This window comes from Antechinus flavipes, chromosome 2, assembly GCF_016432865.1.
Source record: "Antechinus flavipes isolate AdamAnt ecotype Samford, QLD, Australia chromosome 2, AdamAnt_v2, whole genome shotgun sequence".
NCBI lineage: Eukaryota > Metazoa > Chordata > Mammalia > Dasyuromorphia > Dasyuridae > Antechinus > Antechinus flavipes.
In genome coordinates this window covers 278,195,088-278,208,832 of record NC_067399.1, presented here as the reverse complement: position 1 = coordinate 278,208,832, position 13,745 = coordinate 278,195,088, and the positions used below count along the sequence as shown (strand labels likewise).

The following is a 13,745-nucleotide window of genomic DNA, read 5'->3' as shown; positions in this document are numbered from 1 at the left end:
CTGACACAAATGAGTACATGGAAAGTAATTTAAAGACAAGAGAGTCCAACCACAATTGAATGAATAAATGACAAATATTTATATTACCCAACCATGCATCATAAAAATCTTTGAATAGATTTCTTTGGAAACCTCATTCTTCCTCTATTTACCATAAAATAAATCAATATAATCTAAAAGTCCAAAAGTTGCAAGTATCAAAGATCACTATTGTGTAAAATGTGGAGATAAAGGCCTCAAAGCCCTCTTGAGTCATCCCTACTCTCCAAAATAGATCAATACCAGTAATGTGTAAGAAGCACAACGGAGTTTCTATAGAAATCTTTCACGATTCCTCTCCAAAAGTAAATTGCACATTTTCTGAAGCTTGGAATCTTCCGGGGGGGGGGGGGGGGGGAGGGAAGGGGGAGGGAGATGCTTTTATTACTTTTGTGATTTATAAAAGGAAAGCACCCCAAGTGAAGAACTCTTTTGCTGATATCAATCAGCATCTTGTGAGTACCCTGCAGTCTTGGAGAGATGCCTGGAGAGTGATTCAGTCAGAGTCACCCAGGCAGGATATTCCAGATGCAAAACTGGAACTTAGCCTTCCTGGCTCTGCTCTCTATACACTGCACTACACCGCACACACTTGGTGGGAAACAGAAGCTTTTTGGATGAATCTGAGTTTGAGGTTTGTAGGGCTGGGAAAGGCAAGGGGAGATCTGCCCAGAAACCTAATATATATCACCAGAAGCAAAGTAGGACAGAAGGACAGGCTTCCCTTCCTTTTGGCAGAACAACTTACCAAACTTTTTGACTTTTATCCTCTGTCCCATTTAGAGACACACACACACACACACACACACACACACACACACACACACACACACATACATTCTGTAGGGGCTGAGACAGACTTTCATTAATGGCTGGTCTCATAAGCCAACCCCCTACAAAATTATCCTGGGCAGAGAGTAAAGACATTCTAGACATGAAGGGGCCCCATTTGAGTGTTAGTCAACTTGATGATAAAGTCACTTTAAAAAAAAATTAATTATATTCTTTGAGAAGGGAGATAAAGAGGAAGAGAAAATATCTTATGCTCTCATTTCTGATTATGCGAAAAATGCTTTGAATGCCTCTTTCAAACTTGCCTCTTTGCTTCCTTTTTTATTTGTCTTATTCCTTTTTAAAGTTTGCAGAATAAAATACTTTCATTACATCCCATTAATTAGTTTACTTATTTTTGGTGAGGTAAATGGGGTTAGGTGACTTAGCCAAGGTCACACAATTAAGAAGTATTAAGTGTCTGAGCTTGCCTTTGAATTTTGATCTTCCCAACTCCAGACTCAGCACTGTCTCCACTGTGTCACCATATACTCCCACTAAACTAACCACCCAAACTTTGCAAAATGGGCCTGAGCTGGCAGGCTGGCAAGTCAAGGGAAGCAGACAATGAGAGAGGAGAATGTTCCATATGGTCATCTATGGGCAGAACAACAGGAGAGAAATACTGCCTGAAGTTCTTTTTGTGGTAGCAAAGAATTGGAAAAGGAGTGGATGCCCATCAGTTAGGGAATGGCTGAATAAGCTGGGATACATAAAGGTAATAGAATATTATTGTTCTATAAAAAATGATCAACAAGCTGATTTTAGAAAGACCTGGAAAGATTTATGCGAACTGATACTAAGTGAAACAGCAGAATCAGGCATACATTGTACACACTAATGATGCAAATTGTGTCCCCCTTGACTTTTTGAGGGGAAGCAAGTGAGCTCTGAAACTTTCCTCTGACAGACACCTAATCCTTCCAAGCAGGTAAGTTGTTTCATTAAGATTAGCCAAGATCATTAAGATCACTCCCAGTAGTTTAAGTGATATCATTCAGCTAGAGATCTTGACCTGATATTTCTGTTGAGTGGATTAGCCCAAGACTACTCCAAGTAGCTAGAACTTCCAGTTATTGAGTGGTTTGAAACTCCCAAGATAAATACTTTCAACTGGATATTTAGGCCTGGGGGCAGTGACAACATCTTTGCAGAAGAAAGTCCTAAGAAATCCTAAATATGATTATGCTTTGTCAAGGGGCCCTTCCTTCTTGGTACAGCTGCCAGGACTCCTGCCCGCTGTGAAGACATTCTCTTCTCAGTGATAATAGGACCTCTTGCCACTGAGGAGTCTGTCTTCCTAGCAAAGCTGGCTTCTCAGTGCCATTCAGACTTTTCAAGTCTCCGACCAGAGGGGATTCTCACATCAATTCTCTACCACTAGACCCACAACACCAACAGCAAGAATGTGTGATAATCAACTACGAAAAATATGGTTCTTCTCAGTGGTTCAGTGATCCAATACAATCCCAATAAACTTTGGACAGAAAATGCCATCTGTAGTCAGAAAAGAACTATGGAGACTGAATGTAAATCAATACATGCTATGTTCACTTCTTTTTTCTGTTTTTTTTTTTTTTAATCTCTTCCATGGTTTTACCCTTTTGCTCTGCTTTTTCTCTCCTAACATAATTCATAAAGCAATGTGTATTAAAAATAAACAAACTTACTACAATAAAAAAAAAATCCTACTGGAGACTTACCATTTGGGCCTGGTTCATGAATTGGATAGTTTTCCTAAAGGAAACAAAACACAATATTTTCAGCATCCATTATCATCAGGATAACCACCACAACAACATGTCGAGGAGTGCTTCAGAGTATTTTACATGCATTTTATCCTCAGCATAATCCTGTCAGCTAGAACTTATGATGTCTTTCCCTTTCCAAAAAGAAGTTGAGACCCAAAAGTTGATCACAGAGCAAGTAAAAGTTCAAGGGAAGACTCTTCCCTAACTCTGAATTCAATGTTCCAGCTCCTTTCCCACAGTGCCTCTGCTGCTCCTGGAACATTTTTTCCATGATGCTTCTGGCTGAAATTAGAGGTAAAATGGAAAGGAGCCTAGATTTCCAATCAGAAAGCCTATGTTTGAATCTAGCTAGCTGACCCTTACTAGCTGAGTGACCATGGGCTTTCTTCTCCTTCTCTGAAAAGCAGAGATCACTGGACTGCTCTTTTAAGGATCCTTCTCCATTTATGATCATATAATTGCACCTGGCTGTGGGTAGCACACTGCACCTCACAGGTTCTGAGTCCCCTCTGACTCTCAATCTCTATCGATCCCGTTTTCACTAAACCATTTCTTTTTGTGGGAGGCAAGCAGCTCTCAGGATGACATTACTGTTGGATGGCTGTCAGACCACACAAATAATTACCAATGATCCAAAGTCAACCCAGGGGGATAAAGCAGCAACGCTGTGGAAAGGTTTGTTCTGCTATTTAACCACTGGTTTCCTGAATAATGGAACAACTAACCTGTAAATAACATTGACAGCAAGCTCACTAAGTTTGCACATAACCCCAAGAGGGTAACACCAATGCCACAAGTTCCTGCAATGGCAGAGGAGAGGTAGAGTTGTAGAGGGCTACCCCTGCTCCCCTGCCACCTGGAGAAGTGCCAGCTAAACCAGAGGGGAAAAGGCCTAGATAGCTCTCTGAGGCAGTCCAACCCCGAGTGGAGGGACAGGCACAGGAGGGGCTAAGGAGGGAAGAAGCTCCAAATACCGATCTTTTTTCCACCTACCTCTACAAACTGCCTGGGACTTAGGGGAACAAGAGAGTGCACTTGTTTTTTTGTGTTCTGCCCCCACCTTCTCCCTCTCACAACTCCCTGGAATTCAGTTGTCTCTAACAAAACAGTCTTTGGGATTGCCCTGGGGTCTTATTCAGTCTAGGATTCCTCCCTTTAGCAAAAAAACATATTCCTAGACATAAGTCAATAGTCAACATAGAAATAGTAAAACAGTTATTTGTTTGGTCTCTGTAATCAATTCCAAGGGCACCTTCTTGCTAGAACAGAAATAAAAAATGGAAAGAGAATCCATCCCAGCCATCTCCCTCAAGTCAGTCAACTGGCATTTATTATTTGCCAGAGACTGTGTGAAACCTTGGGGATTAAAAAAAACAGGGAAAAACAACAACTACAACAAAAACCAGTCTCTACTCTCAGGAGTTCAATCTACTGAAGGAGATGAAGTGCAAATTACTCAATATAAACAACATATATACAAAATAAATTGGGGATAATCTCAAAGGAAGATATTATAATTTTCAAAGATTGGGGGAAAAGCTTCAAGGTAGATGGATAGCTAGTGTTTATCACACTCCTTATCTTCCAAAATATCCAGGTCACACTTTAGCATTAGAAATTTTAAAGGAAGTTTTAGGATTTTTGGCCACCTAAGTGAACTAAGGTAGTAATGATTTCCATTTACAGAATGTTTTAAAAGGTTTAAGAGGCAACCTGAGAAGAGTGCTGGCTTGAAACCAGGAAGTCAAGTCCCATCTCGGACATATATGAACCTACATCTATTATTTGATATGGAATGGAATTGTTTGCATCAAAATTGAGACTTAGCTGTAGTAATGAAATCATAGGTTTGATCCCTATCCTTTAAGATTTACAGAAAGTTCCCTTACAACAATACAATCAATCGATGTAAATTTATCAAACATCAGACAGTATACTAAGCTTAGAGATACAAATTACAAATAACAAAATCATTTCTATTCTCAAGGAATTCCAGTAGGGGAAGGTAGGCTAAGTGGCTTGCCTATGGTTCACTCATTTTTTTTCAATTGTGCCTGACTCTTTGTGACTTCATTTGGGGTTTTCTGGGCAAAAATACCAAGTGGTTTTTCAATTTCTTCTCCAGCTCATTTTTACAGATGAGGAAACTGAGGCAAATGGGATTATACGATTTGCCCAAGGTCACACACACTAAGTGTCTGAGGCTGGATTTGAACTCAAGGTTTCCTGATTTCAAGCCCAGTAATCAATGCACTATGGCGCCATCTAGCTGCCATGCACCTGTAGTAGAACAGCTCATGGAGGACCAAGTAAATGGACTCAGATATTCTGATTCAAAGACCATTACTCATTTCACTACACTCAGAGCTACTCTAAACTCTACAGACCGCCTGTGTTGTTATTTTCCCTTTCTCGCAGTCTCAGAAAATACTGGTAACTATCAGCAAAAGGGGGAAATGAAGAGCAGAAGTGTCCATTTTATGTTTTATTAACACTTGAAATCAAGTTCCCAAGAAGTGCCCTCCTTTGGGGTAGAAATCAGAGAGGGCAACCGTCAATATCCTCCTGCCAATCTCACAGCCATAGATAATTCAATTCACAGATATTCATTCAGCAGATGCTAAATGCTACCAAAACAAACAGAAAACAAGCACTTATATTCTGCTCTCAAGGAGCTAACATTCTAACACAGGAAAAAACAGTCACATAACTAAATACATACAAGATACATATAGAATAGATGAGACAGATGGAAGCTAACCCTTATGGAATAAAGCAGTTCAGCTGGGGAAGAGCAGAAAGAAGGGTGGGAAGGGAGAAGGAGACCCAAACAACGAAAGCCTTGGACTGTGTCTTGAAGAAAGTCAGATTCTAAGCAGCAAAGAAAAGAGGAGGCAGAACTTCAGCTAGCGCAAAGGCAAAGAGAGAGAGAGAAGGTGGAAAGAGCATTTGGAGAAAAGGAGATGTGTGCTGCACTTAGTTAAATTCAATAGAAAACCTAGCTCACAATTCAGAGCCTAATGTGCTTCCCGTATTTGGTATATTATATGTCACTGACACCTTACCTGTGACAGTAGCTAACCTTGTAAGGCTCTTTTGAGCTGGATCAAATCTTCAACTGCAGATGAATCATGTAACGAAGGATTATGGTCTTCACTTCTAACCATGGAAATGCAAGCTACCGTATAGGCAGTGGTGGGCTCTCCCTACAAAATGTATGCAGGTCATACCTTTAAATTTAATCTGCATTATTAACACGTTATTACTTTCTTAAGTATAGACAATAAACAATAAATTAAGCCCACTTGCTGATTTCCAAGGTATAAATACTCTCTACTGAATATTTAATCATCACCTCTAAAAACCACTATGAGCTGCCTCCAGCCAGGCTTCCTCTATCAGGACAGGGTAACTAAGATTGTTTGTATATTCCTAAAATATCATATTGTGTTTTCGATAATTGTAGGTGCTTAACAGATGCTTGTTGAATTGAATTTTAGAGTTGCTCAAAAGAGGAGGAGGTATATTTGAGAAAGGATGAAATATTAAAGAAAAGGGCATCAATACAATGTTTTTAGAATTTAAGATTGCGAAAGATCTTATGGTCTCTTTACAAGTCATCTAATCCAGTCTATTTATCTTTTGCAAGAAGAAACTTCAATTTCAGAAGATAGATTATGGGATTCAGAGCTGAAATTACTTTAGATATTATCAGCCCAACTCCCTGAGCTCACAGATAAGGAAACTGAGTCCCAGAGTTGTCAAGTGACTTTTGTTATTGTTGTTGTTGAGTCATTTCAGTCACGTCTGACTCTTCGTGAATCCATTTGGGGTTTTCCTGGCAAAGACACTAGAATGGTTGGCCATTTCCTTCTCCAGTTCATTTCAAAAGACGAGGAAATTGAGGCAAATATAGTCAAGAGACTGAGCCCTCCAACTGCCTGTTGAGAGACAATGGCAGTATGGAGCTAGGATTTGAACATAGACACTTTTCTAAAATTACACAGGTAGAGAGTAACTCTCAGAGCCTGTCCATTATAGTCCCAGATTCCTTCTAGCCCTAGTTAGTTCTCCCAATTACTAAGAGATTTGATACATTTTATTCTGTATCTTCTTCCATCCCCTTCACCCAAGCTCATGCTGGACACTTTGCTGTTTGATGATTTTTTTTTTCCTTTTGGGGAGGAAATCATTGTAAAAGAGCATAAGTGATTATCCCTGATCATAAGGGAATATAATAGTAGCCAGTACTTGAGAAAGCCCAAATTAGTTACTGGAGGAAGGATTCTCTTTTTAAAAGAACTTCAGGGAAAACTAAGTAATTTGGGAAAACTTAGATTTCAACTAATCCTTTATACAATATATTCCCAATAAATTCAAAATGAATGTGATTGAATATAAAAGGTCACATCATTAAGAAATTTGGTATTTTTTACAATTATCTGCTATGGACACAATTCTTAACCAAACATTTTTAGCATAACTAACATTTCTATAATATTTTAAGATTTGAAAAGCACTTTCCAAATATTATCTCATTCTACTCTAGTAGCAGGTGCTATTATTATCTCTATTTTACAGATTAAGAAACTGAGGCAGGCAGACAAGTGATAAATATCTTGCCCAAGGTCACTCAACTAATAAGTGTGTAAGCCAAGATTTGAATTCAGATTTTCCAGACCCCAGGTCCAGCTCTATAATCACTATGCCACCCAGTTGTTCTTAAATGGGTTAAAAATCATAAAAGACAAAAAGGACAGTATTGACTATGAAATTTAAAAAAACATTTTTGCAAAAATAAAACCAATGATTATTGTTTTATAAGAAATAATGAGCAAGTCGATAAATCTGGAAAGACTTTATGAATTGATGCCAAGTGAAGTGAGCAGAATCAAGAGAACCCTGTACACAGCAACAATAAGATTATGTGATGATTAACTGTGATGGACTTGGCTTTTCAAAAAGGAAGTGATTCAAGGCAATTCCAATAGATGTGATATAAAGTGCCATGCACATCCAGAAAAAAAAAAAAATTATGGAAATTGAATGTGGATTTAAGCATAGTATTTTCAAACTTTTTCTTTTTGTTATTTGTTTGCTTGTGTTTTTTCCTCATTTTTTCCCTTTTGATCTGATTTTTCTTGGACAGCATAACAAATACAGAAATATGGCTAGAAGAACTGCACATATTTAACCTATATCAGATTGTTTGTTCCCTTGGGGAGGGGGAAAAGAGGGAAAGAGAAAGAAACAATTTGAACACAAGGTTTTTGCAAAGGTGAATTTTTTTTCCCTCTCTTTTTAAAAAAAAATTTTTTTTTTAACTTTTTATTGACAGAACCCATGCCAGGGTAATTTTTTACAGCATTATCCCTTGCACTTACTTCTGTTCCGATTTTTCCCCTCCCTCCCTCTACCCCCTTCCCCAAATGGCAAGCAGTCCTTTATATGTTAAATAGGTTACAGTACATCCTAGATACAATATATGTGTGCAGAACCGAACAGTTCTCTTGTTGCACAGGGAGAATAATTGGATTCAGAAGGTATAAATAACCCAAGAAGAAAAACAGAAATGCAAGCAGTTTATACTCATTTCCCAGTGTTCTTTCTTTGAGTGAAGCTGCTTCTGTCCATCATTGATCAATTGAAAATGAATTAGCTCTCTTTATCGAAGATCTCAAACAATATTGTTGCTGAGGTATATAATGATCTCTTGGTTCTGCTCATTTCACTTAGCATCAGTTCATGTAAGTCTCGCCAGTCCTCTCTGTATTCATCCTGCTGGTCATTCCTTACAGAACAATAATATTCCATAACATTCATATACCACAATTTACTCAACCATTCTCCAATTGATGGGCAGCCATTCATTTTCCAGCTTCTAGCCACTACAAACAGGGCTGCCACAAACATTTTGGCACATACAGGTCCCTTTCCCTTTTTTAGTATCTCTTTGGGGTATAAGCCCAGTAGTAACACTGCTGGGTCAAAGGGTACGCACAGTTTGATAACTTTTTGAGCATAGTTCCAAATTGCTCTCCAGAATGGCTGGATGTGTTCACAATTCCACCAACAATGTATCAGTGTTCCTGTTTTCCCACATCCCCTCCAGCAAAGGTGAATGTTGAAACTATCTTTGCATGTATTTGGAAAAATAAAATACTCCTTTTTTAAAATAAAACAAATGAAGACAGAACAAGAAGAAAGTGCAGAGAAAAAATATTTGCATCAAACATCACTAAGCAAAGTCTATTATCTAATATATGTAGAGAATCAACACAAATTTGTAACACCAAGAGCCACTTTCCAACAGAGAAGTGATTAAAAGGTATAGTTTCCTTTCTCACTTTCTACTTTTTTTTTTTTTTAAGGCAATTAGGGTTAAGTAACTTGCCTAGGACCATACAATTAGTGTTAAATGTCTGAGGTCACATTTGAAGTTAGGTCTGCCTGACTCTTAGGACTGGTATTCTATCCACTGCAGTACCTAGATGCCTCAAAGGTATAGTTTTCAAAGGAAAAACTGAAAACTACAAACCATATGCTGCAAATGACTCATAGCAAGAGAATTTCAAACAACTTCAAGATTTCAAGTATCATGTAAATAAGGAAAGATGGCCAAAACCAAAAACAGTCAACAGTGGAGGGGTTGTACACAGTCAAGCATGTCAACTCTGCCGGCAGAACTTTGAATTGGTCAATGTTCTGGATGTCAATTTGGAATTATGTAATAATTCATTATCATTAAAGGTTTTATACTCCAAGGAAACTTAAGAGGTACATGGGAAGGTCTGAACGAACTGATAATAATGTAAAATTAGCAGAACCTAAAGAACAATATCTGAAATATAAACAAAAAGATCACTAAAAGCTGAATCCTGGGAATTGAAGAACAGAATGAAGGTACCAGAAAACAGACAATAAAATACACCTCCCTCCTCCTGGCATCAAAGAGACTGCTAGGACAGTGTTGTATGTGTTGCCAGTTGTAGATACTGCCAGATGTTTATGCTTAATTGTTCAATGAGGGAAGGGGAGGTGTTTGCAGATTTTATTGTGAAAAATACAAAAGAGCATCAATAAAACATTATATATGTATACATACATTTAAATAAATATTTCCGGTGGCCTAGGTGTACCTGATAAAGCAGCAGTCACCAAAACCATTTGGTATTGGCTAAGAAATAGATTAGTCGATCAGTGGAATAGGTTAGGTTCACGAGACAAAATAGTCAACTATAGCAATCTAGTGTTTGACAAACCCAAAGATCCTAACTTTTGGGATAAGAATTCATTATTTGATAAAAACTGCTGGGATAACTGGAAATTAGTATGGCAGAAATTAGGCATGGACCCACACTTAACACCGTACACCAAGATAAGATCAAAATGGGTCTATGACCTAGGCATAAAGAACGAGATTATAAATAAATTAGAGGAATATAGGATAGTTTATCTCTCAGACTTGTGGAGGAGGAAGAAATTTGTGACCAAAGAGGAACTAGAGACCATTACTGATCATAAAATAGAAAATTTTGATTATATCAAATTAAAAAGCTTTGTACAAACAAAACTAATGCAAACAAGATTAGAAGGGAAGCAACAAACTGGGAAAACATCTTCACAGTTAAAGGTTCTGATAAAAGCCTCATTTCCAAAATATATAGAGAACTGACTCTAATTTATAAGAAATCAAGCCATTCTCCAATTGATAAATGGTCAAAGGATATGAAAAGACAATTTTCAGATGATGAAATTGAAACTATTACCACTCATATGAAAGAGTGTTCCAAATCATTATTGATCAGAGAAATGCAAATTAAGACAACTCTGAGATATCACTACACACCTGTCAGGTTGGTTAAGATGGCAGGAAAAAATAATGATGAATGTTGGAGGGGATGCCGGAAAACTGGGACACTGATGCATTGTTGGTGGAGTTGTGAACAAATCCAACCATTCTGGAGAGCAATCTGGAATTATGCCCAAAAAGTTATCAAACTGTGCATACCCTTTGATCCAGCAGTGTTTCTACTGGGCTTATACCCCAAAGAGATATTAAAGAAGGGAAAGGGACCTATATGTGCCAAAATGTTTGTGGCAGTCCTGTTTGTAGTGGTTGGAAACTGGAAAATGAATGGATGTCCATCAATTGGAGAATGTTGGGTAAATTGTGGTATATGAATGTTATGAAATATTATTGTTCTGTAATGACCAGCAGGATGAATACAGAGAGGCTTGGAGAGACTTACATGAACTGATGCTAAGTGAAATGAGCAGAACCAGGAGATCATTATACACTTCGACAACGATACTGTATGAGGATGTATTCTGATGGAAGTGGATCTCTTCAACAAAGAGAAGATCTAACTCAGTTTCAATTGATCAAGGATGGACAGAAGCAGCTACACCCAAAGAAAGAACACTGGGAAATGAATATAAACTGCTTGCATTTTTGTTTTTCTTCCCGGGTTATTTATACCTTCTGAATTCAATTCTCCCTGTGCAACAAGAAAACTGTTCAGTTCTGCACACATATATTGTATCTAGGATATACTGTAACCTATTCAACATGTAAAGGACTGCTTGCCATCTGGGGGAAGGGGTGGAGGGAGGGAGGGGAAAAATCAGAACAGAAGTGAATGCGAGGGATAATACTGTAAAAAATTACCCAGGTATGGATTCTGTCAATAAAAAGTTATTAATAAATAAACAATAAATAAATAAATAAATAATTCCACATAGGCAGTATGCATATATAATATAGGCCATGTGTGTATAAAATTAGTTAAGGGCACCCTTTCCTTGCAGATAGGCAAAGAATACGATTGTGAGATACTGTTGTTCAGGGGACAGCAGTTCCCAGGCTGCTGGTGACTGTTCTGCTTTCTAAACCAGAAAGCACTTGAGGAATCAGACTGTAGCCTGCTGGACCTTTGCTTTCTAACTAAAACAGTCAAGGAAAAGCCTGCACAGTGAAGCAGGCAATGTTTGCTTGGAGTTCTGCCTACGCCAAAGACACGAGAGTGCCCCTTTGCCGACACTAGAGGGTGCTGTGCTGGTGCTCTTCCTAAACGCCAGATAAGATCTTGACCGATTCAAAAAGAGTAGCCATATCAGGCCGGCAGAGGGCCCACTCTCTGCGGAGCCCAGAGAGCTTGTCTGAGGCCTTCTCCTCCTTCCCTTTGCCTCCTATTATAATACAGGCCCTGCTTCCCACCTCAGCAGTCCATATGAAACAGCAAGAAATTAATTCACGATGCTTAGAATGACTGGAATGAGTACTAACTTCACTAAAAGTTAACTGATAACGGTTGAAGGCGAGGATGATCCTGGTCACAATATTAGAGATGGGAGGCATCATGAAGGTCCATTGAATAAGGAATATAACATAAGCGGAGCGCCTTGTGCTGGGCCGGACTCAGGAAGATTCATCTCCCTTCCTTCAAATCTGATCTCAGATCTCACTAGCTGTGACTTGAACAAGTCACTGGATCCCGTTTGCCTCAGTTTCCTCGCCCATAAAAATGAGTTGGACAAGGAAATGGCCACGTGCTCCAGTGTCTCTGTGGAGAAAACCCCTGCGGGGTCACAAAGAGTCAGACCCGAGTGAACAACAAGCACTACCTCTGACTGCAGCAGGCTTCCCAAGAAAAGGGAAAGAAGCTTATCTATACAATGCATTTAAACAGGCCTAACCACTTACAGGCTTTGTTGTGCGTAGTGTATACACAGATGTACAAATGTACATATATACATATATAAATAATATATCGATAAGCACTTATTAAGCACCTACCATGTGTCAGGCACTGACCTAAATTTGGGGGTTATGAAGCCAAAAGTTAAATCTCTCCCCTCAACAAGGTTACATTCTATCGAAGAAGACACCTGTTCATATATACATTTATAAACTAAACACAAGGTGATTGGGCATGAGAGCTAGAAAAAAGGAAGGAATTAAGCAGGGGGTCTTGAATGAAACTGGGGAGTCAGAAGTGAGGTGGCACTGCATTCCAAGTGTGGAGACTGTCCAGCATAAATGCATAAAGATTGGAAAGAGGAAGACGCTTTAAAAAGGCCACTTTGCACTATGAAGTACAGGGGAGTAACATGTAAGGCAGGAAAGGTAGGCTGTGGGCAGATTATGAAGGGCTTTAAATGGCAAAAGATTTTATATTTTATCATAGAGTAGTAGTTCTTAACTTTTTGTGTGTCATACCCAGATCCCTTTGAAATCTGATGAAACCAAGAGACCCTGTCTCAAAATGTTTTTAAAAAATTGAAATGGTAAATTTCAATTAGAAGTTAGCAAAAATAATCATGTGATAACCAAGTTCATGTGTCCTGAAATCTATTTATAAACCCCAGATTAAAAACTCCTAGAAGAGAAGTTACTGAAATTCATTGAAACAGAAATCGACATTATCAGATCTGCATTTTAGGGAAATTGCTTTGGCAATTGTGTTGAGATAAATTAGGCTGGGGAGAGGTAAGTCAGAAACACTAATTAGGAGATTATTACAGTAGTTTAGGGCAAAAGATGATATAGTAGTACATGACATAATCATAGTTTGTGGCATGGTAAAATATCATTAATTATAAATACTGAGCTAAGTGATCCTCAATTATTCAATTCTTAAATCTGGTTGCTTTTCTTTAAAATGGAGAAACAGTCTTCCTTTACATTATCACTTTAGTTTAATCAATATATGATCAGGTAAAGATTATAGTAGGCCCTGTGCTAAATAGTTCACATTTTAAACTGCAATTACATTTTTAAAGAGGAATAATATGTCTGTTTTTTTCATTTGTGGTTCTTCATTGGTCAAATTGCTCCATTTGATGATTTTCCTTCATGATCTATTCCTGAACTAATCCTGTGGTAATGTGCTTCCATTGGTCCAGCTGCTATACAAAACCTCTTAGCTCTGCTATGACAGCCTGAGTTTTCATTCTGTCTCTTAAGTCTCCTGTCTTCATCAGGTCACAAAGTTTTCTGATGGTCAATCAGGCATATTAAAGAGATTTGGAGGTTGCAGATTTCTCATCTCTAAGGGATGTTAGACATTAGTGAGGGGCTGAACAGATGTTAAACAACTTTACTCTTTATCCCATAAAAGC

At 38.3% G+C, this 13,745-nt stretch overlaps 1 protein-coding gene across 1 annotated transcript in view; it reads right to left on the bottom strand.

The window, feature by feature from the left end:
• Positions 1 to 13,745, bottom strand: part of SORD (sorbitol dehydrogenase) — a 62,703-nt gene that overhangs the window by 31,105 nt on the left and 17,853 nt on the right. Inside the window, exon 2 of the mRNA XM_051977253.1 lies at positions 2,574 to 2,607. Within this exon, the coding sequence (XP_051833213.1) occupies positions 2,574 to 2,607 (34 nt within the window). The remainder of the gene's footprint in view (positions 1 to 2,573; positions 2,608 to 13,745) is intronic.